Source organism: Lolium perenne, chromosome 4, assembly GCF_019359855.2.
Source record: "Lolium perenne isolate Kyuss_39 chromosome 4, Kyuss_2.0, whole genome shotgun sequence".
NCBI classification, from domain to species: domain Eukaryota; kingdom Viridiplantae; phylum Streptophyta; class Magnoliopsida; order Poales; family Poaceae; genus Lolium; species Lolium perenne.
The window spans coordinates 118,027,487-118,052,850 of NC_067247.2; the positions used below are offsets into that span (position 1 = coordinate 118,027,487).

Consider the following 25,364-nt stretch of genomic DNA (forward strand, 5'->3'; position numbering starts at 1 on the left):
GATGACGTTATTGATAATGGCTGCAGACTAATGCTTTATCCTTCTGAATCAACTCCTTTATCAAACCTATTTAACAATACCCTTTAAAAAGTAGCCCCCGAGCATTTGAACAAAAACTTGTATTTGATCAAAGGCTCCCGAAATTATCACTAATACTCCTCTGTCACCAATCCTCAAAACACCGCAGTCGAAGTTTTTTCCTTAAAGTGACATCAGCGCTGACGATGGCCACGACCACTGTATCGGGAAGACGCGAGCTCTGTCTTGTCACTGACTTGTGGGCCCGAAACTCTGGGGTTTTTGACACGTTACGCAAGTGGGGGGCACACGTCCTCCGCTTTTTCTGGCACGCACTGTAGCGCCTGTTTAGTTACCTCCAAGTAAAAATACTATTTTACCCCTGGAGACACGTGTAGGGCATCAAATCCATTCTCCCACCATCCAACGGCGCGACGCTTCGCTGGCTTGATATAAATAACCATTGTCTTCCTCAGAGAATCCCCTTCGCTGCGCCGCGCTCCTATCCTCTCTCGGTCCAAACGTCGACTGTGGTAATTTTTCATATCCTATTGGTACTTGGTGACCCTTGACAACACCTCGTCTCGAGCTTCGTCGAGTGCATCGACATCATCTTCCAATGCCTTTCTCGAGGTTTCTTCATCAAATTCCGGCACTCTCGGGGAATTGTGTTCTATCTCTATCGGGAACACTGCCTCAGCTCCATGAACCAGAAAGAACGGAGTTTCTTGTGTCGCTGTATTGGGTGTCGTCCGTATACTCCATAGCACGCTAGGCAACTCCTCTGGCCATGTGTGTCGAGCTTTTTCCAATGGTGTTAGCAGACGCTTCTTGATGCCGTTGCAGATGATGCCGTTTGCTTTCTCGACTTGACCATTGGTCTGCGGGTGCGCAACTGAGGCAAATTGTAGTTTGATGCCTACCTCTGCGTAGTACGCCTTGAATTCTCTGGAGGTGAAGTTGCTGCCATTGTGTGTGACAATGGTATGAGGGACTCCAAATCGAAAAACGATATTTTTGATGAACTTGACCGTTGATGCTGCATCGGGTGAGTTTATCGGCTTTGCCTCGATCTACTTAGTAAACTTGTCAACAGCTACGAGCATATACTCGTATCCTCCTGGCCACGCCTTATGCAATTTTCCCACCATATCAAGACCCCATTGAGCGAAAGGCCATGACAGTGGTATTGGCATCAACTCTGCTGCCGGAGAATGAGGTTTTGCGGCAAACCTTTGGCACACATCACAGGTACGCACTATGTCCTTTGCATCTTCGATTGCTGTTAACCAGTAGAATCCTGCTCTAAAAATCTTGGCTGCTATAGCTCGACTGCTTGCGTGGTGTCCACACACTCCTTCGTGCACATCTTTTAAGAGTACTCGTCCTTCTTCTGGTGTAACGCATTACTGCAATACTCCCGATATACTTCGCTTATATAGGTCGCCTTTAACCACGGTGAAATCCTTGGACCGTCGAATAACTCGCCTTACTTCTACTGGATCTTCGGGTATTTCTTTCTTTAAGATATATGCGACGTAAACCTGCATCCAAGGAACTTGTACCACCATCACCTCATGTGATTCCTCTTCGTCTCCCGATGCACTTTCTTCTGATATTGCTGGAGCCCCTGAGCCTTTCTCGACCTTCTCCTTTTTCTTTGTCTGTTTCTTTGCCTTAGTCGACCTTTCACTTATATCCTCCCAAAATACACCAGGTGGTATTGCTAAGCATTGCGATCCAATGTTTGCTAGAACATCGGCTTCATCATTGCTGAGTCTGCTGATATGATTTACTTTGCACCCGTCAAAGAGCTTCTCGAGTTCATTGTATACCTCTTGTATGCTATCATACTGTCGTTGACTGCGTCGCACTGGTTCATCACCTGTTGAGCCACCAATTGGGATTCGCCGAATATTTTTAGTCGAGTTGCACCACAGGCTTTTGCCATCTTCATCCCGTGTATCAGTGCTTCATACTCTGCCTCGTTGTTAGATGCGTTAGGGAACGTCATCCGCAGTACATACTTCTGCTTATCTCCTTGAGGTGATACTAATATCACGCCGGCTCCAACTCCTTCTAACCTTTTGGACCCGTCAAAGTTCATAGTCCAGGTTCTCGACAAATCTGGGGGTCCCGTATTTTGCAGGTCCATCCACTCTGCGACGAAGTCTGATAGAATCTGCGATTTTATTGCTTTTCTTTTTTCATACGTGATGTCCCGAGGGGAAATCTCTATTCCCCAAAGGGAGCACGACCCGTAGCTTCTGGGTTGTTTAATATATTAGACAAAGGCGCTTCGTTGACTACTATTATCGGATGTGCCGAGAAATAGTGTCGCAGTTTTCTTGCGGTTGTGAATACTCCATATGCCAACTTTTGGTACTGCAGGTACCGTTGTTTTGAAGGCGATAAAACTTCGCTGATGAAGTATACCGGCCGCTGGACTCCATGGAGTTTTCCTTCTTCTCGCTCAACCACAAGTACTGTGCTGACCACCTGGGGTGTGGCCGCGATATATAACAGAAGAGGTTCTTTTTCCTTGGGTGCCACCAATATTGGTGGTGTCGAAATTGTGCGTTTGAGATCCTCAAAGGCTCTGTCTGCTTCTTCGTTCCACTTGAATTTTTCTCCCTGTTTGATCAGGGCGTAGAACGGTAACACCTTTTCTCCCAGCCTGGCGACGAATCTGCTCAAAGCTGCGACTCGACCAGTTAGCTGTTGTATTTCCTTTAACTTTGTTGGCTTCCGCATTGTCACGATGGCTTGAATTTTCTCCGGGTTAGCCTCGATTCCTCTGCTGACACCAGAAACCCGAGAAGTTCTCCTGCAGGAAAACCGAAAGAGCACTTCGTCGGGTTCAGCTTGAGGCAGAATTTATCGAGGTTGTCGAAAGTTTCCTTGAGATCATCAATCAAGGTTGACCCTTTCTTTGTTGTTATGACGACATCGTCAATGTACACTTGAACGTTCTTGCCAATCTGAGTGGCAAGGCATTTCTGCATCATCCGCTGATATGTTGCTCCCGCGTTTTTCAACCCGAAGGGCATTGTTCTATAGCAGAACACGCTATAAGGTGTTATAAAAGCTGTTTTGATCTCATCTTCTTCTTTTAATCTGACCTGGTTGTAACCAGAGTATGCGTCCAGGAAGGAAAGACGTTCACAGCCTGCTGTGGAGCGATAATTTGATCGATCCTTGGGAGGGGGAAGTGATCCTTTGGACAATGTTTATTGAGACACGTGAAGTCGACGCCGAAGGACCTCTGTGTTTTTCTTCGGGACCAACACTGGGTTAGCTACCCACGTGGCCTCTGTGTGTAATTCCTTTATAAATCCAGCTTCTCTTAATCGATTAATCTCCGACAGCATAGCTTTGCGGTTTGGTTCCGAAAAACGTCGCAAAGGTTGTTTGATTGGTCTGACCAATGGATCCAAGTTTAAAGGGTGCTCGGCAAGTTCCCTGGGTACTCCTGGCATGTCTGCTGGACACCATGCAAAGATTTCCCATCGCTCACGGAGGAACTTGACGAGCGCGCTTTCCTATGCGAGATCCATATTTGTTGCGATAGCTGTCGTCTTCTTGGGATCTGTCGGGTGGATCTGCACTTCCTTTGAGTTTTTGGTTGTGTCAAAGGTTGGCTCCTTTAGCGGCCTACCTCCATCAGGCAACACGTCATAATTAGTTGTTAGCCTGGACGCCATGTACTCTCCTTGCATCCCGAAGGTTTCTGACAGTCGATGAAAATCTTTGTCGCACTTATCCGCTAGCGCGAAACTGCCTTTTACTGTGATTGGGCCTCTGGGTCCAGGGAGTCTCCACAACAGGTATGTGTAGTGCGGCACCGCCATAAACCTGGCATACGCGGGTCGTCCCAGTAGAGCATGGTACTGTGATGGAAAATCCACGACTTCGAACTCCAGCCTTTATATCCTGTAATTCTCTCGGGTTCCAAACTGAATGTTGAGATTGATCTTTCCCAGTGGATAACTTGGCTTGTCTGGTGTAATACCATGGAAATGCGTGTCGGTTGGTTTTATGTTCGCCAAGGATATATTCATCTTCCTCAATGTATCTGCATACATGAGGTTTAAACTGATGCCTCCATCTATGAATAGTCGTGAAACGTCGAATCCTGCGATCACCGCTGGTAAGATCAAAGCTGATTGCCCTGGTCGAGGGACTTGCTGCGGATGGTCCGCTATAGTGAAGCCAATGTCCTGTCCCGACCAATTCAGGTACTCGATTGTTGGTGGAGACATCTTTTCTGCCATGAAGACTTGTCGCGAAATTACTTTTTGAGCCATGTTGGATGGCCTGGCCTTCTGAATCATCGAGTCCGCACCATTGGTGTCGATATAAGGAGGCAGGTGTGGAGCTGCCACCAATTGCAACTGGTGTCGATTTTCGTCCGTGATTGCGGGAGGAGGTGGAGGGTGGATCTCACTCCTTGGCCCATGAGGGTTTCTATTTGCTGCCTGTGCGTTGGCATGCCCCGCGTACCTGTTCAGCGCCTGGAAAGTTCGGCAATCCTTCTGTAAATGCTCCGACTGCCTCTTCCCGTTGTTGTCGAGATAGAAGTGCATCTGGCATGGTCCGTTCATCATATCTTCGGGAGCTATGTACGGCCTCTGGAACCTTGGTCCATTATTTTTCCTGTTGGGACGTGGACTATCCCTGTAGTCGTGACGCTGTTCACCACTCTTTTGATAATCATCTCGATTATTATTTCCGCTATTTCCTCGGAAGCCAACCAATATTTGGTCGGGACCGTCATAGTCGGAGAATTGACGAGAAAATCGTCGTCTATTTTGAATATTTCGATTACGATCGTCCTCAGGCGACCTATGCCGCTTGTTGTGAACAACATCTTCTCCATCTGCCCATCGACTCGCTATTTCCATCAGTGCCGCTATTGTTTTTGGATTAGTCCTTCCCAAATCCTCGACTAGGTCCTTCCTTCGAATCCCTACGACAAACACATCTATCGCTCTTTCATCAGATATGTTTTCCGCCGAGTTTTTGATAATGTTCCACCTCTGAATGTACATCCTCATCGACTCATCATACTTTTGTCTGCAGGCTCGCACCTGCTCTATTGACGCAGGTTTCTTGCATGTAGATAAGAAATTTTTCCCAAACATGTCCTCGAAAGTTTCCCAACTATCGATAGATCCAGGTGGTAACTTTTTTTTATCCATGACCGCGCTGTTCCACTTAGGTGCACTTGGATGCTCTGCATGGCAGTTGCTTTGGTTCCTCCCGTCAATTTCACCGTTTCCAGATAATCGACTAGCCAATCCTCTGGATCTTGCAGGCCATCGAACTTCTTGTAGTTGTCGGGTAACTTGAAACCAGATGAAACCCACGTTTTGCGAACTCTTCGAGTGAAGCAAGGGATCCCGCACATCTCCTCCTCGTCGACTTCTGGTGACTGCCGACGTTCTCTCCTTTTATTGCCGCGCCCTATCAACTCGCGCCTGTGTCGATGTATCTCTTGCCGCGCTTGTTCTTGGCGGGTCCTGTACTACCACTGTGGGTCATGGACTATTTTGCCTTGGAGCACCTTAGGGAGGTGTACCTGTGTTTGCGAATGCTGTTCCCATGACCCCAACTCCTGCTATAGCCATGTTGTACAATGCTTCCCTCGAATCTCCAGGAGGTGGTCTATTTGCCAGTATGAAGGCCTGAGTCGCCATATATCCAGCTTCCGGTGTTTTGGGAATAATGTTTCCCCTTGTATCTATTGACATAAAGGACATATCGAGATTTTGGATCAGATTGTCCCTCTCGCCCTCGGGCACGTTCTGCAGCCTAGACCTTGCTCTATTACGGGCTGCCCTATGATTAGATTCCGAAGTTCCTGAATGTCGGCTAAGCTCTGCTCTTCTTCGGCTTGACGTAGAAGCTGCGGCTCTCCTCCTATTAAGCTCAGTTGTTTGCTTTTCGAGTTCTCGTCCAGCACGGGCGAGTTTATATTGGTATGCTTGCAATTCTTCGGCCGTGGCAGTTGTAGACATCGGCTCTGTACTGTTCATAGCTCTTGCAGCTCTGTCCCAAGCCGCTTGCGGAAGTTGCACCATCTGTCGCTCCGCAGGCCCGACGTACTTAGTGCCCAAACCTCGCGTAAGATCAGCGGGATCGACGTATGGATTTCTCACATCATCGAAAGCCTCTGATGTCTCCTCCTGCAGGCGACTTGGTTCTCCAATTGCATAAACTTGATGATATTTTGAAGCTTGACTTTCGTCGGAGTTGGTGACACCATCGTATAGATTGGTGAAGACCTCCCGAACAGAAGTAGATCCGTCGATGAAGTTGAAGCTGTCGACGCTGTCTGAGTCGCTGCTTATATTGGAGTCCGCAGACGACTCGAAGGACATGCTGCCGAAGATCTTGACGAGTTCTCCGCTTGCCACGTCCTTGGGAAAGCGTGGCGACGAGATCTCCTCGGCTCCCGTCTCGAACGATGACTACGATTCCGAAAGATCGGAGTTGTGCGCCGATGATCCCGACAAAATCGGAACCTCAAGAAGATGTGATCCCTCTTTTCCGACGTGGAAGTGAAACTTCCCGAACGTCATCTCCATAGGCTCCTCCAGATACGCATATGCATCCAAACGGAAGGGCGAGTGAGAAACAAAATCGACTAGATCATTTTCGATCTGTGTACCTCTATCGATCGCGTTGCTTGCCACCGAAGATGTTAATGATGTTGCGCGTGCCATCGAGATCAGCTCCTTGTCGCCTTCAATTCCCACAGACGGCGCCAATTGACAAGGTATCGACTTGTCAATGCCTACAGATTGTAGACTACGGTTTTCAGGGAAGTAAAGGGCAAGTAGATCTCGAAGGTTTAGCTGGAAAGGTACTCGACTGCTAAGAAATTATGGTTGTGTTGACAATGAAATCGATCCTCTCTTTGTCCCTCGACTCCCCCTTACATAGGAGGCGGAGCCGAGGGTATCGTGATGCACAAGTTACAAAGTCCGATAGACTCTTTGAGTTCGTCCCGTAATAGTTACAAGTCAGTATTCCTAATACAACTCTATCTTTCCAAACTATCTCTTGACTGGACTTCCGGGCTTCATAAACTTCGGATCGTGGGCCTTCAGTAAATCCCGGGTACCATCTTCGGCAGGCCCATTGGGGATGCCTATGTCACTAACACACACAAAGTCACCATGATAGTGAGTGGTGTCTTGCACGTAGTCAGAGTACCCTGCTCCCAGAGCTGTAGAAGGTGGGGAAGTGCTCGTGGCTGTGTCCATCTTGGTGATCCATTCGCGACCCTATCGGCGCTAACTGGGCCTCCCATCGTGGCTGGTGGTCGGCATGCTCCCTTCTACCATCGTTCTCTAGTCGGGCTCCTACTCCCGTGTTGGATTCAAACTTCTGAAACAACCTCGACAACTCGGACGACGATTGGAAGTGAACTCCTCCACCACCAGTGTTGAGCTATCTATCGTAGTGTCAAGTTTTAGTTATCTATTGTAGTTTTATGGTTAAATTGCGGCAATGGTGATGTAAAATACATCATTTGTTGTGAGCAGACTTTTTTCGCGATGTAAATGTTTGGCAATGCGATGTATATGTCATCTTTTAGAGATGCCCTTAGCTAAGATAAGTCAGCCTTCTTTTCCTTAGCTCTCTTTTCTCTAACTAAACAAACATCTAACATGTCAACAATAAGGAAAAGCTAGTCACCCCCAACCCACTCGCCGTACATGCTAGCTGAATTGATCGGTGCTAGGTACAGCCCTGGCCAGGTATATACACGTTTGCACGGAAAAGTCCGAACTCGAATCCATTACGACTCCGAGGCTCTAGTGGAAATCATTTTCAGTGAGATTTCATCGAATTTCATTGAATTTTAGTAATTTCAGTAGACCCTGAAATATTACCTTTCGGTCAAAATATTTTAGACATTTCAGTACTACACACTAATTCGAAAATAATTTCAAATATTTAAATGAATTTCGAGAGAAACTTTCGGTACTTTGGCCGAAAATTTCAGTAGTGGCCGAAATATTTCCGAAACTGAAATTCCAAACCTTTCGCCCCACAGCCCTAAACCTTCCTCCCTTGGACTCATCCAGAAAGTTGTGTGATGGCGGCGTCGACGAAACCTCCGTTCCAGTCGGCATGGCCGAACCTGGCGCTGGATCTCCTGGGGGACGTGCTCTCCCGTCTCCCGTCCCTCGCCGACCGCGTCCGCCTCGGCGCCGTCTGCCGCCCGTGGCGCACTGCCGCCAAGCTCCTGCCCCCGCCCCCGCCGCAGCTCCCCTGGATTGCTCTCCCTGACGGATCCGCCTTGGACGTCGCCAACCAGAGACGGCAGCGTCTGTGTGTTCCAAAAGGCGACGGCCCTTGCTACAGCGCCGGCGAGAACATGTTCTTCATCCACCACGACGACGGGCGGTGCTCCTTGGTCAACGGATTCTCCGGCGCGGTGACGCCTCTCCGCGAGCTGGCCGGCGCTCTCCTGGCGTCTTGCAAGGTAAAAGCCTTCGACGACAAGTTGGAGCGTAAGCTGTACCCGGATATGCAGATCAAGAAGGTGGTGATGTCCTCGGCGGCGCCATCCTCACCGAACCATCAACATCCACTTGTGGCGGTTCTAGTCAGCGACTCCTGTTTGTCCAGAGTCCTTATTTCTACGTGCCGGCCGGCCGGCGAGATCAACTCGTGCGTTGTGACGCGAGCCATCCTCCTCATCGTCGACATCGCCTTCTTTCAAGGGAAGTTGTACGCGCACCTCCGATCGTTCGAAGAGCTTGTCGCCGTCGATCTCGGCAGTGGCTGCCTCGACAAGCCGACGCGGCTAGGCGTCAAGCACGAAGTGAATCTGACCTCATGGATTTGGCCTCCTGGCCTACCGGATCAGGTACAGGATCTTCTCGGCATTTACTCAAATAATTCCCTACGAGATACTATCCAGCAGGATCGATATCTAGTGGAATCCGATGGCAAGCTGCTGATGGTGAGGAGACGTGTCCCCGGAAGGCACCGCCACCTGACTAGTCGGTTTGAGGTGTTCGAGGCTGTCCTCACCGACGGTCCCCGTCGTGGCCGGTGGAAGAAGGCCGAGAGCCTCGACGGCCGAGCGCTCTTCGTGAGCACGCCGTGCTCCAAGTCTGTCCGTGCTAGTGATGGTTATGGAGCTCGAGCAGACTGTATCTACTTCGTGCTCAACTATGGCGACCCCCTTCTTGATTCCGGGGTGTACAACGTGGTAGACAAGACGATCATGCCGTTGATGCCACCGGTGCCAGCGTCGCGGAGGGCAAAGCTAACGTGGCTTAGGCAGGGGTCTCCGGCGTGGTTTTTCCCTGTACAAATTTAGATCGACCTCTTCCGTGTCATCATGGCTGCTAGTGTTTCTTTGGCTAAACTTTTCCCATTACATCTTTGTTTCGTGTTAGCAGTAATAACACTGATAATAACTTGAGCTGAACACTCGTTGAGTAAAACGACATTTCAGTACAAGATGTGTCTCGTGTTGTATATTGGTTCTGCGCCAGTTTTGATTTCAACTCGATCTGACCCATGGATGATTGTTTGTTGGTCCTCTCCTTCAGTCACCAATTTTTTACGGAACTTGTGATATTTATGATTTGTCTGCAGTTTTACGGAACTCAATTTGCTCAGCTGATTTTTGATGGAATCCTGTTTGTGGGAACGGGAATTCACCGGTGTACTGCTGTTATGGATGGCTGGGTGAAGTGTCCCTTTTTCTTTTAAATGATGGTACTGCAATATTCAAGCAACTCTTTTAAATGCAAGTGTTTTCTTGTCTCTCGGACATGCTCACTCTATTTTTTGTGCAACACATATGGATGTATTGGTCTTGGATACTTATAATGAACTTGACATATATATTCTCAAATGATCGACAGGCACGTTTGGAACCTGGGTACGCGCGTACCCAGTTTTCCAAAAAATGAAAAAATGATATTTAAAAGTTTCAAAAAAATGTGAAGTAAAATTTTGCATGTACATATTATATTGATACTTACTCGTGTGCGTTTTCACGAAAAAATATCATTGTATGTGGCCTACACAAAAATGACAAAATGCATGGCATTTTGTCATTTTTGTGTAGGCCACATACAATGGTATTTCTTCGTGAAAACGCACACGGGTAGGTATCAACATAATATGAACATGCAAAATTTTACTTCACATTTTTTTGAAACTTTTAAATAGCATTTTTTTAAATTTTTCATAACTGGGTGCGCGCGTACCCAGGTTCTGTTTGGTATTTTCGCTCAAATGATCCCTTTCTTCCAAGATATGTTGGCACATTTTCGTTCAGCTTTAACTTCCTGTAAGAATCCTTTATGTATTCTAATGTTAGATAATGCTATAGATGCTGCACCGACATATTTATTGGATGCAAACTGCTTGTAGTACATCAAATAAATTCTAGATTGTGATAATCATCACACAATTTCTGCATATTACGTTCACTCATATAAGTGGCATCATATCTTGTGTGAGGTGCACGAGCCCTGTTTGTTGAACTTTAGATGATATCATATGGCGCACGGCAAAGGAAAACTGCACGGCAAAGGCTACGTTGCCGTGCGCGTTGCCGTGCAACTAAGCTGCGCGCACGGCAACGCCCAAATCCTTTGCCGTGCATCGATTCTTTGTCGTGGCGTGTTGGGTCATTGCCGTCCAAGTTTCTTGGCCGTGCGCTTTCTTCAGACTTTGCCGTGCGAGGTTTCTTTGCCGTGCGCTTCGTTCAGATTTTGCCGTGCAAACTTTCTTTACCATGGGTGCTGCTTGGTGCACACGACAAAGAAGTCTTTGCCGTGCATGGGCGCACAACAATGATTTGCTGCACGGCAGCCCATGTTTTTTCCGTAGTGGATGATGCCACACAAACTTCTGATGATTTCAGTCATGTTTGGTATTTTGAGGACTTGGCGTGAGCCTTTGATTTGATCATTAAAACAATGATTATCCAAAGAGTCAAAATAATTAGATTAAGGAGGAGTACTATAAAGGGAAACATCATAGGTGTTCAAAAGCGTGTCATGCCAACCTGAATAACAATATCATTTCTTACCTTTTTGCCATTTTATGTTCTGCAGTGCTAATGTGATCCACTTATGCAGCTCTGGTTGAAATTTGGAAGAAAAGGAACATAAATTTATCTGCTGAAGCCTGGCGATAATGATAAAGCAATGCTGCAACTTTCTTTGTGGTATGACTGTCTCTGGTGATAATGTATTTTAAACCCATATAGATTTATATGATTGAACTCCATAGTTATATATAGGACATGTTAAACACCAAATTTGGTTCCACCTTTGAGTTTGCACTGAAGTTACTTGAATTTTTTTTATCCTATTGTCAAGAGTTCGAAACCTAAATAAAATCGAGTCAACATGCACCTTTTATTGTGATGGCTCTACATCAATCCACTTCGGAGAAATTGGAAAGATCTTTGACACACCTTGGATATCATGGTTCATCTCTCACAAGCACACACAACGACTGAGCACACATACAAATGCCCTATTGTCACATTGGCATTTAAATCATTGTCACCCAATTAAATAAGTATACATAGGTTGTCTTAAAGGAGACCACTCTGCCTTTATATTGAAATAGGAACCAAGAAGTGTAGATGCAGCTGACAACATGTTATTGATCTTTTCTTTGGGAGATCACTCTTATTACTACCTCCATCCTTCCATGTACATTTGTGTCCACCAAGGTTTTACCATTGTGTTCCTAATTCAGGGGGCACAAGAAACAAAATTTTAAATGGTAGATAGAGGAAAGCAATAAGCTAGACTATAAAAGAAATCTTACGAGTTAAAGAGTCATAGATATTGATTTTTTGAACTGATAGTCGCACAAAGAGTTAACCCGCCGCCTCCCTCTCCCCCCCCCCCGGGCAGTGGCGGAGGCTCCTCCTCCCCCCGCGCCCCACAGCCACCCGTCGCCCTCAGCCGATGCCGCGGCCGGCCGTGGCCCCGACCCCAGGCCCGGCCTCGGCCCTGGACCCCGTGCTTTGGCCCCGGTCCCGGCCTGGCTCTGGCAGTGCTGGCGGCACCCCCTCCGTCGAATCGACGATGGGGGGGGGGAAGAGGGTTTCCGCGGTGGCGCTCCATGGGAGGTGATGTAGCGCCGGTGGAGGAAGCCGTGCGGCACGGCTACTTGGCCGGGGCCTGAGGCTCTCCGTCGGTAGCCATGGAGGATTCAGTGGAGCGGTGGCAGCCTCCGCCCCCGGTAACGGTTCGAAGACGGTCCTCTTCCTTGGTGATCCAGCAGGAGGGATTGGCGGCGTGGGGGCTACTGATCTTGCTTTGTTTTTTGTGGCGGACATCGGGTTTCTCGCATGCGAGGATGAAGATCTTCCGGAGGTCAGTTTGCTTTGATCTGGCTGGAGAGATGAGTTCCAGAAAGCTCCACTGCCGAATGGAACAGTGCATCTTTTGACTGCAGTTTGCTGGATCGGGTGGTATTCGGTCGCGCGCACCCATGTTTTTATTCCGACCGTTTGGTTCCGGAGGGAGCAGCGTGAAGCTCTATTCTGTGTTGACATCAGGTGACTTTTTGGTCCATGGTGAAGTCAGAAGAAGGAATATCATGAAGGCCGGACTGGTGGACTGGCTAAAGGAGGTTCGAGACTCCGTGATGCAGAGGGATCTTCTTGGCGTTCCGGGCTCTGCATAAGTGGTATGCATGTGGGGGCGGAAGCATAGGGAAAGTTCAGAGTCTTACCTCTCAGGGTGAAAACCCAAGGTCTGGCCTTAACTGGTTGTGCCTAGCAATATTCTTGTTGGAGGCATTGTTTTGAGAGTGAGGACTATCTTCAGGGTGAAAACCTAAGACCTTTGGTCGGGCGGCAATGTCGCTGGTGCACTGTTCCCTTCTTGGAGGCATCGCTTTTGGAGTCTTTGTTCCCTTCTTGGAGGCGTCGCTTTTGGAGAGTCTGTACTTCAGGTGTTGTCATGGTGGTGGTTATATTGCTATTGCTAGGTCTAGAAGATTGTAGCGAAACTTTTATTTCTTAGTTTCTTTACTCTTTTTTGGATGTGTGCATCCGTACTGCCATTAGGGTGGGGCGTTGTTGCAGAGGCTGGGTGTAATTGGTATCTTTTGATATTAATATATTCCCTTTATCTAAAAAAGATATTGATTTTTATGCATAGTTAGTACATGTATGTGTAAAAGACAGGAACATTTGCGCCATCTCACTCGCTCGAACTTTCGAGCAAATTTACTTAAAAATTTGGTAGATTTCGAGAACTACTTGCTAATACTTCATAGTTCAGAGGTTGTAGGATGCTACTAGGACGGGGCCATAACTTTAGACCATGCCAGTTGGACTTGAACTTTATTTCACCAGTCCACTCCACCCCCATCGAACGACGGTGATCGACGGGTCTTCTTCTTCCTCCATCTACTATTCCCCTTTGGCCATCTTCATCCATTGCTCCACTCACCATTGATTTTGATATCTTAATTCATTCCTTCTCGTTCAGATAAGCAATGACTAGTGCTAGTACGTCTCCATCAAACAGACCTTCGATTGGGAGCTCGAGCATGTACAACGGTAACAACAACATGAAATGCAGCCCAATTACTAGCCATTGATCTTGTGATTTATAGAGATGAATTTTAATTCTTTAATTGTTGAAATATCTATGTTGGATGTGGAGGAGAATATCCACATCCATGTTAATCCTATGTAATTTACCTATTTTTAAAAATATTTAGATATATATGAAATGTATCTCTGTATCTGCGTTTAAAAAAAATTGTCGTATTGTGGTATCCCTGTATCGCGTATCGGATACGTATCCAAGTATCGGTGCTTCCTTTTTTTAGATAAAGGAGCATAACCCCAGCCTCTGCATCCAAGGGATGCACACAGCTCTATGCTTTATTAAATTATTCGCAATGCTTTACAAGGGGAATCCAAAGATCAACTTGAAGCCACCTTCTTAGCGACAACTTGCTATACCTACGATGAAGGGAGTGACCAAGTACAAGGCCATACTCTCTGACGGTACACCAACACACATCATCTAAAAAGCAAAACCCCGAGGGTGTGCCATTGCACACGTCGTAGAGTTCGCAACCGCCATCTATCTCGAACCCATCTCCAAGTGAGATCAACGCATTGACCGCGCCAGGACTGTCATCGATGTCACCATGACGCCAGACAGCTCCACCATCCTGCACACGTCCAGCAGTCCTCGCCCGTCTTCGATACCACGCAGCTCCACGCCGCTGAGAATCATCGACGACAACGTGGTGGATGAACACCACTCCACCAAGATCCACCTCTATCCAACCGCTGCTCTAAAAACGATGCCCCAAGAGGTAGCGCGATGCAGGGAGCGCCGTCATCGTCCAATCCAGGCTGGATCTTGGGTTTCCACCGGAGCAGCACGAGTGAGTAACCGCAGACTGCAACGACGATGTCTTCAAGAAGGAAGCGACGCTTAACGCCGCCATCGCCCGCCAATCGTGGCACGGTTTTCACCGACAATCGCGAGTCCCCAACTCGGCGAGGGAAAGCGGAGAGGCCAGCAAAGATGATGCCTCCGCAAAGGAACGACGCCAATAGCCGCCGCCATCGCCAAGAACGAAGTCAGGGCGCAGTTTTCACCGGTGGCCCCTTCACCGCTGGCTCGTCGTCGACTAGATCTTCATCGCCGGAGTCGACGGATCATGTGATCCGCCACCCCAGCACCGAGCCGACCTCCTTCGGCGAAGAAACAAGCCACCACCACCAAACCCGGATCATCCCGGGCATCCTCGGAGAAGCAGAGGTGGCCTGAGGAAGATTCCCCGTAGGAGCACCCCACTCCGGTCGCCGCCACTCTGCTCCACCGCCACTTGAAATGGGGGAACGGGTCGCCGCCACGCCCCGATCTCCTGGCCAAGGGAAACCGCCGCCTCCGCGCCACACGGGCTTTGCCCGGTGACAACGAGGGCGACGACGGAGGGAGGGTTAGGGGTGTTGAGGAGGCCGAGGGGAGGAGAGGGGTGGGCGCCCCGGTGCGGCGCGGCGCGGCGGCCGCCTGATACGTCCAATTTGCATCACTATTTTATATCATAATTTGCTGTTATTCATTGATATATTTCATATTGGGGCACAATACTTATGTTATTTCATCTATTTTGCATGTTTCATCATTATTGGAGGATCGAACACCGGAGCCAGGATTCTGCTGGAAAAAGCACCGTCAGAACGCAATATTTCGGAAGATCAACTGTGGAAGGAAATTATACCAAAAATCCTATTTTTCAAGATGACGAAGGAAGCCAGAAGGAGGAGCCAGGAGGAGCCAGGGTGGGCCCACACCCTAGGGCGGCGCGGCCCAGGCCCTGGCCGCGCCGCCATGTGGTGTGAGGGGCCCACGACCCCTTTCGCCTCCTTTTCTTCGCCAAACCCTTCGTCCCGAAGACCTAAGCCAGAAGGGGTACCTCACGAAGAGTTACAGCCGCCTCTGCGGGGCGGAGAACACCAGAGAGAAAAGAGCTCTCTGGCGGGCAGGAATCCGCCGGGGAAATTCCCTCCGGGAGGGGGAAATCGACGCCATCGTCACCGACATCGAGCTGGACATCATCACCACCACCATCATCATCATCTCCACCATCATCACCGCCGTCATCACCGCTGGACACCGTCACCGCCGTAGCAATTTGGGTTTGATCTTGATTGTTTGATAGGGGAAACTCTCCCGGTATCGATCTATACTTGTTGTTGATGCTATTGAGTGAAACCATTGAACCAAGTTTATGTTCAGATTGTTATTCATCATCATATCACCTCTGATCATGTTCCATATGATGTCTCGTGAGTAGTTCGTTTAGTTCTTGAGGACCTGGGTGAAGTCTAAATGTTAGTAGTGAACTATGGTTGAGTAATATTCAATGGTGTGATATTTAAGTTGTGGTGTTATTCTTCTAGTGGTGTCATGTGAACGTCGACTACATGACACTTCACCATTTATGGGCCTAGGGGAATGCATCTTGTATTCGTTTGCTAATTGCGGGGTTGCCGGAGTGACAGAAACCTAAACCCCCGTTGGTATATCGATGCAGGAGGGATCGCAGGATCTCAGAGTTTAAGGCTGTGGTTAGATTTATTCTTAATTACTTTCTTGTAGTTGCGGATGCTTGCAAGGGGTATAATCACAAGTATGTATTTAGTCCTAGGAAGGGCGGTATATTAGCATAGGTTCACCCACACAACACTTATCATAACAATGAAGATTATTTAGCCATATGTAGCGAAAGCACTAGACTAAAATCCCATGTGTCCTCGAGAACGTTTGGTCATTATAAGTAAACAAACCGGCTTGTCCTTTGTGCTAAAAAGGATTGGGCCACTCGCTGCAATTGTTACTCTCGCACTTTACATACTCGTACTTTATTCAACTGTTACATCAAAACCCCCTGAATACTTGTCTGTGAGCATTTACAGTGAATCCTTCATCGAAACTGCTTGTCAACACCTTCTGCTCCTCGTTGGGATCGACATTCTTACTTATCGAAGATACTACGATACACCCCCTATACTTGTGGGTCATCAAGACTATTTTCTGGCGCCGTTGCCGGGGAGCTAAGCGCTATTGGTAAGTGGAATTGGTAAGGAAAACCTTTACTGTTGTGCTGATTTTATTTCTGCCTGCTGCCATAAGTCATTATGGAGAGCTCTTCTCTTCAATTTCTATTTGGGAAATCTACTACTACTGCAACGGTAGTAGATGAGGCGCCAGGTGAGGAAGTGATACCATATAAAATACCTATGAAAATTATTGAACGTGTTATGGATAACCGCTATGAAGGGGATGGAACTGTCCATCCCGGTGATCATTTACTGTTTTTGCATGAATTATGCGGGTTATTCAAATGTGCAGGTATTGCTATGGATGAAGTGAGGAAGAAATTATTCTCTTTATCGCTGTCCGGTAAGGCGGCGCATTGGTATAAATTACTGGATAATGGGGATTCTCTTGAATGGAATGATATTGTGCCCCGGTTTTATTCTAAGTTCTATCCTCCAAGTGAAATTCATAAGGATCGGAATCGCATATATAATTTTTGGCCTCATGATGGAGAGAGTATTGCCCAAGCTTGGGGGAGATTGAAGTCTTTAATGCTCAAATGCCCCATTCATGAGCTTCCTGGTAATGTTATTATTGATAATTTCTATGCAAGACTTTCTTTTCAAGACAAGACCTTGCTGGATACTTCTTGTTCTGGATCATTTACACGCAACAAAGAAGAGTTTAAAAGGGACCTTCTTGATCGAATCCAAGAAAATACTGAAGGTTGGGAGAACGACAAGGATAGAGAATCAGGTATAATTTATGATTATAAATGCATTGAAGCTTTTATGGATACTGATTTATTTCGTAATATGAGTGCTACATATGGTCTTGATTCCCAAGTTGCTGTAAATCTTTATAAAGCTTTTGCCTCTCATTATGAATTGCCTAAGAAGAATTTTGATAAGTATCATGAACCATATAAAGATAAAATTGATTCATCTATTAATAAATGTGTTGTAATTGAAACTGCTGATCGTGTTATTCCTGAAGCTTATATTGAAAAAACTCCTTTCCCTGCTAAAATGAAAGAGTACTCTGTTATAAATAGTGCGGTTCATAAAAGTGAAAAGAAACCTAGAGAACCTGAAGAACAAATAAAAATTGAACCTGCTGTTGCAATAGTTAAAGATCTTGTGACTGAAAATGTTGAGGATGGTCATATTATTTTCTGTGAAGATGCTTCTAATATTGTTTCACATCCCAATAAACCCAAACAAGCTAGTGTTCCTATGCTATCTGTTAAAATTGGTGATCATTGCTATTATGGATTATGTGATATTGGTGCAAGTGTTAGTGCTATTCCGTATGAGCTTTACACGGAGATTATGCACGAAATTGATTCTTGTGAACTTGAAGATATTGATGTGGTTATTCAGCTGGCTAATAGAGAAACTATTTCACCAATTGGTATTGTCCGAGATGTGGAAGTTTTATGCGGTAAGATTAAATATCCGGCTGACTTTTTGGTACTTGGTTCTGCTGCTAGTGATTATTGTCCTATTATTTTTGGTAGACCTTTTCTAAATACTTGTGGAGCTATTATAGATTGCAAGAAAGAGAAAATTTTGACTAAATTTGCTGGTGAATCTTATGAGTTTAACTTCTCTAAATTTACTAAAACCCCTTATAAAGCTGATTTGCCTAGTAATGATTTTAAAATGGAGCAATGTGCATCTATTGTTCTTGTTCCTAACAATCCTTTGCAGCAACATTTGGAGGATAGTGAGAGTGAAATTTTTAGGAAAGAAAGATATGAACTTGAGGAAATCTTTCTTCTCCAACCTATTCTCAAGCACGATTTACCGGTGGAAGATTTGGGTACAACACCGCCACCCAAGGAAGATCCTGTTTTTGATTTAAAGCCTTTACCTGATAATCTTAAATATGCTCATATTGATGATAAGAAAATATATCCTGTTATTATTAGTTCTAAGCTTACAGAGTTTGAAGAAGAAAGATTATTGCAAATATTGAAGAAGCATCGAGGCGCTATTGGCTATACTCTTGATGATTTGAAGGGGATTTCTCCATCTATTTGCCAACATGCTATTAATATGGAAGATGATGCAAAGCCTGTTGTTGAACCTCAGCGTCGTCTAATTCCGAAGATGAAGGAAGTGGTAAGGAATGAGGTATTACGACTTCTTGAAGCTGGTATTATATATCCTATTGCTGATAGTAGATGGGTTAGTCCTGTACATTGCGTTCCCAAGAAAGGAGGTATGACTGTTGTGCCTAATGATAATGATGAGCTCATTCCTCAAAGAGTGGTTGTAGGGTATAGAATGTGCATTGATTTTCGAAAAGTTAATAAAGTTACTAAGAAAGATCATTACCCTTTACCATTTATTGATCAAATGCTAGAAAGATTGTCTAAAAATACTCATTTTTGTTTTCTTGATGGTTATTCTGGATTTTCACAAATTGCTGTTAAAGCTAAAGATCAAGAGAAAACCACCTTTACTTGTCCCTATGGAACTTATGCTTATAGACGTATGCCTTTTGGTTTATGTAATGCTCCTGCTACTTTTCAAAGATGCATGTCTGCTATTTTTCATGGATTTTGTGAAAGTATTGTAGAGGTATTCATGGATGATTTTTCCGTTTATGGGAATTCTTTTGATAGTTGTTTGCGAAACCTTGATAAAGTTTTGCAGAGATGTGAAGAAACTAACCTTGTTCTTAATTGGGAGAAATGCCACTTTATGGTTAATGAAGGAATTGTATTGGGACATAAAATTTCTGAGAGAGGTATTGAAGTTGATAGAGCTAAAGTTGAAGCAATTGAGAAGATGCCCTATCCAAGGGATGTTAAAGGTATTCGTAGTGTTCTTGGTCATGCTGGGTTTTATAGGAGGTTTATTAAAGATTTCTCCAAGATTTCAAAGCCTCTTACTAATCTTCTTCAAAAATATGTACCATTTGTTTTTGATGATGATTGTAAGGAAGCTTTTGAAACTCTTAAGAAAGCCTTAACAACTGCTCCTATAGTTGAACCTCCTGATTGGAATTTACCATTTGAAATTATGTGTGATGCTAGTGATTTTGCTGTAGGCGCTGTTCTTGGACAGCGAGTAGATAAAAAACTGAATGTTATTCATTATGCTAGTAAAACTCTTGATGCTGCTCAAAGAAATTATGCTACAACTGAAAAGGAATTATTAGCTGTAGTCTTTGCTTGTGATAAATTTAGATCTTATATTGTTGATTCAAAAGTTACTATTCATACCGATCATGCTGCAATTAGATACCTAATGACAAAGAAAGATGCTAAGCCGAGGCTTATTAGATGGGTACTTCTTTTACAAGAATTTGATTTACATATTGTAGATAGGAAAGGTGCTGATAATCCGGTTGCTGATAATTTGTCTAGATTGGAAAATATTGCTTATGATCCTGTTCCTGTTAATGATAGTTTTCCAAATGAACAATTGGCTGTGATAAAGGTGAGCTCGCGAGACAGTCCTTGGTATGCTGATTATGCTAACTTTATTGTTTCCAAGTACTTGCCTCCAACCTTTTCAGCTCAGCAAAGGAGGAAATTCTTTTATGATTTGAGGCATTATTTCTGGGATGACCCACACTTATATAAAGAAGGAGTGGATGGTATTATGCGAAGATGTGTTCCCGAATATGAACAACAAGAGATATTGAGTAAATGTCATGGCAGTGCTTATGGAGGACATCACGCCGGAGAAAGAACCGCGCAAAAAGTTCTACAATCAGGTTTTTATTGGCCAACTCTCTTCAAGGATGCAAGAAAGTTTATTTTATCTTGTGATGAATGCCAAAGGGCTGGTAATATCTCCAGACGCAATGAAATGCCTATGAATTATACTCTTGTTATTGAACCATTTGATTGTTGGGGATTTGACTTCATGGGACCTTTTCCGTCTTCAGAAGGTAACACTCACATACTTGTTGCTGTTGATTATGTTACTAAATGGGTGGAAGCTATACCTACAAAAAGTGCTGATGGTGAGACCTCTTTAAGAATGCTTTTGGATATTATTTTTCCTAGATTTGGAGTGCCTAGATATATTATGACTGATGGAGGTTCTCATTTTATTCATGGAGGTTTTAGAAAAACTCTTGCTAAGTATGGTATTAATCATAGAATTGCTTCCGCTTATCACCCTCAAACTAGTGGTCAAGTAGAATTATCAAATAGAGAGATTAAATCTATTTTGGGAAAGACCGTTAATAAAACTAGAAAGAATTGGGCTAGTAAATTGAAGGATGCACTATGGGCTTATAGAACTGCTTACAAAAACCCCATGGGAATGTCACCATATAAAATGGTTTACGGAAAAGCTTGTCATTTACCTTTAGAGCTAGAACACAAAGCTTATAGGGCTGTTAGAGAATTAAATAAAGATCCTAAACTTGCCGGTGATAAGAGGTTGCTACAATTAAGTTCTCTAGATGAATGGAGAAGTGAAGCTTATGAAAATGCTAAACTCTTTAAAGAAAAAGTTAAAAAATGGCATGATAGGAGGATCATCAAAAGAGAGTTTAATATTGGGGATAAAGTCCTATTGTATCGGTCTCGTCTCAGATTCTTTGCAGGGAAATTACTCTCGAAATGGGAAGGACCATATGTTGTCGAGGAGGTGTATCGTTCAAGAGCAATCAAAATTAGCTCTCTCCAAGGCAATGCTACGCAGGTGGTGAATGGACAAAGACTCAAGCATTATATCTCAGGTGATTCATATAATGTTGATGTTGATATTATTCAAGTGGAAACACCGGAAGCTTTCATCAAAGGACAAATTGACAGTCCGCCAGAACTCGACTTTGAATAGGTAACAGTACTGGTAATGAAAAGTACGCAATTTACTTTCCGAACAATATTTTCGCTGTTTTTGGAAAATATGAGAAATTACGAGTTCGAAACGGAGTGGAAAGGACACACGAGGGGGTGCCACCATAGGGCGGCGCGGCCTGACCTGGGCCCGCGCCGACCTATGGTCTGGCCGCCACGTCGCCCCTTTCCGACTCTGGTTCGATCTGGTGCTTTCCGTTTATCGTGAAATTTTTTGCTATATAATCCCCTGGACCCCTGGAGGTCCGTATATCGTGTTCTCGACGTGTTTTGTTTCGAGTTGTTTCTGCCAGGATTTGCTTCGGATCTAGAGCCACCATGTCTTCGTCGGAAGCTCCGAAGGACAACTCCAGCAAGGAGGCTGGCAACTTGTACATGGAGGAGCTGAAGATGCACCCCAAGGAGTTGCTGCTCGTTGAAGGAGAACTGCAGGTCAAGGATGTCCAGGGTCCTAAAGGAGAAGGAAGCCTGGAAGACAGGATGGAGAAGCTAGAACAAGAGGTTTTCAAGTACAAGAAGATGGCTGAGCGTGAGGTGGATATCTTCCACAGGATTGTGTCCGAACTCATTGCTGAACATGAGAAGGAAACTGGAAAGCTTTGGAGCGACATCCTCTCACTTCACGACACCACCAACAAGCTCCAAGCGCAACTCTATGACGTTCAGAATCAAAACTGTGAGTATGAAAACAGGTTTAAATACATAAGCCATGCTGCCAGTTTCAGGATTCCCGAGACCAAAATGTCGTTTCTTGATGGAGAGCCTCTTCCTTGGAAGTCTGATGACGGGAATTCATCACCACCATCTCCTCAGGAGTAATTCATCATCGGTATTGGCATCCCCTTGGTTTGTTCCAAGCTTGGGGGAATGCCGCGGTATCACATTATCACTACCTTTTACTTTTATTGTCAAGTAGTGTCATATCATGAATAGGGAAGTTATCGTATAAGATGGGTTGCGTTTGGAAGTATCTCTCCTTTAGTTGTCTATGTATCCCTTGGTGTGAGTTATCGATATTGAATATTAATGAGAAGTCTTATCATTTACATATTGCACATCTTATTTTAGTTTGCAATCTCTATGATTCATCTTGTTGTTAGTATTGGTATCACTTTGGGAGCATTGAATAAATCTATTTGGTTTTGGCAAACTTAGCATTGGTCGATAGCAACAACACTTTGAGGTTTAAATAGAAAAGAGAAATACATGTAGATGTTTCATTGTCTTTCTTGTTAGCTCATAGTTCATTATTCTGAAGTTAAAATTGTTTGTGCTTACAAGGAAGGTGCATGATTGTTTCTATCATATGTATATTTGTTTGTTTCCCTCGACTCTTATGCTTGCTAATTAACCTTGCTAGCCAAAGACCTGTATTGAGAGGGAATACTTCTCGTGCATCCAAACCTTCAACCAAACCTATGTCATTTGTGTCCACCATACCTACCTATTACATGGTATTTTCTGCCATTCCAAGTAAATACTTCATGTGCTACCTTTAAATAATTCAAAACTTAGTATCTCTTATTTGTGTCAATGTTTCATAGCTCATGAGGAAGTATGTGGTGTTTTATCTTTCAATCTTGTTGGGCAATTTCCACCAATGGACTAGTGGCTTCATCCGCTTATCCAATAATTTTGCAAAAAGAGCTGGCAATGGGATTCCCAGTCCCAAATTAATTAAACTAAATAGACACTCCTCCATGGTATGTGATTGACGGACGGCACCCGAAGGATTCGGTTAGCCATGGCTTGTGTAAGCAAAGGTTGGGGGGAGTGTCATCATCATCATAAAGCTAAAATAGAAAGGCACTCCTTCATGGTATGAGATTGTTGGCAGGCACCCGAGGATTCGGTTAGCCATGGTTTGTGAAAGAAAGGTTGGAAGGAGTGCCACACAAAATGAAAATATTATGGGAGCCGCTCTTAGGAGGTTGTCTGGCAAGGGGGTTAGAGTACCCGCTGCCAGTCGTTGACAACAACAAACACCTCTCAAAATGTTACTTTTATTCTCTTTATATGATTGCAAAACTGAAAAAGCTCTAGCACATGATTTAATCCCTGCTTCCCTCTGCGAAGGGCCTGTCTTTTACTTTATGTTGAGTCAGTAAACCTATTTCTCTCCATCTCAAGCAAGCATTTGAGTAGTTGTGATCAAACCATTATATTGTGATTTGCTACATCATGTCTCTTATTCTTCCTTGTTTAGTACAAGTTTTATCTGAATGAATATAGCTTTGCAAGTTATCAATGATTATGAAGAGACCATTATGATTGAGTATGCAAGTTGTGCATTATAAACTGTAACATGAGAGAGCTGCTCAATAAGATAAATATAATCTATTAATTGTTCTCTGACCAAGAACGGAGTTTGCCATCACCAATTATGATTTCTCATGCACCTTTACTTGTGATTACCTTGTACTTGTTTCAATATGAGTTATAAGAGGTTGTCTACTATAATGTCCTGTGTGAATGAATATGATGCTTCTTGTCCGTATTTTATTTATCGACTCTTCACTCCATAAACATGTGGTCATGTCTATCGAGTTCAGTTTCGCTTGGGGACAAGCGAAGTCTAAGCTTGGGGGGAGTTGATACGTCCAATTTGCATCACTATTTTATATCATAATTTGCTGTTATTCATTGATATATTTCATATTGGGGCACAATACTTATGTTATTTCATCTATTTTGCATGTTTCATCATTATTGGAGGATCGAACACCGGAGCCGTGGATTCTGTTTGGAAAAAGCACCGTCAGAACGCAATATTTCGGAAGATCAACTGTGGAAGGAAATTATACCAAAAATCCTATTTTTCAAGATGACGAAGGAAGCCAGAAGGAGGAGCCAGGAGGAGCCAGGGTGGGCCCACACCCTAGGGCGGCGCGGCCCAGGCCCTGGCCGCGCCGCCATGTGGTGTGAGGGGCCCACGACCCCTTTCGCCTCCTTTTCTTCGCCAAACCCTTCGTCCCGAAGACCTAAGCCAGAAGGGGTACCTCACGAAGAGTTACAGCCGCCTCTGCGGGGCGGAGAACACCAGAGAGAAAAGAGCTCTCCGGCGGGCAGGAATCCACCGGGGAAATTCCCTCCGGGAGGGGGAAATCGACGCCATCGTCACCGACATCGAGCTGGACATCATCACCACCACCATCATCCTCATCTCCACCATCATCACCGCCGTCATCACCGCTGGACACCGTCACCGCCGTAGCAATTTGGGTTTGATCTTGATTGTTTGATAGGGGAAACTCTCCCGGTATCGATCTATACTTGTTGTTGATGCTATTGAGTGAAACCATTGAACCAAGTTTATGTTCAGATTGTTATTCATCATCATATCACCTCTGATCATGTTCCATATGATGTCTCGTGAGTAGTTCGTTTAGTTCTTGAGGACCTGGGTGAAGTCTAAATGTTAGTAGTGAACTATGGTTGAGTAATATTCAATGGTGTGATATTTAAGTTGTGGTGTTATTCTTCTAGTGGTGTCATGTGAACGTCGACTACATGACACTTCACCATTTATGGGCCTAGGGGAATGCATCTTGTATTCGTTTGCTAATTGCGGGGTTGCCGGAGTGACAGAAACCTAAACCCCCGTTGGTATATCGATGCAGGAGGGATCGCAGGATCTCAGAGTTTAAGGCTGTGGTTAGATTTATTCTTAATTACTTTCTTGTAGTTGCGGATGCTTGCAAGGGGTATAATCACAAGTATGTATTTAGTCCTAGGAAGGGCGGTTTATTAGCATAGGTTCACCCACACAACACTTATCATAACAATGAAGATTATTTAGCCATATGTAGCGAAAGCACTAGACTAAAATCCCATGTGTCCTCGAGAACGTTTGGTCATTATAAGTAAACAAACCGGCTTGTCCTTTGTGCTAAAAAGGATTGGGCCACTCGCTGCAATTGTTACTC

General features: G+C 44.9%; 1 protein-coding gene across 1 annotated transcript; it reads left to right on the top strand.

Moving 5' to 3' along the window:
- The first annotated feature begins 8,128 nt into the window (after positions 1-8,128).
- On the top strand, positions 8,129-9,364 carry LOC127347131 (uncharacterized). The gene has a single exon (XM_051373355.1). It carries the CDS (start codon positions 8,129-8,131, stop codon positions 9,362-9,364), a length of 1,236 nt encoding a protein of 411 aa, XP_051229315.1.
- Positions 9,365-25,364: the final 16,000 nt, after the last annotated feature.

Coding starts and splice junctions, on each gene's coding strand:
- LOC127347131 (XM_051373355.1), top strand. CDS start 8,129: ATGGCGGCGTCGACGAAACCTCCGTTCCAGTCGGCATGGCCGAACCTG.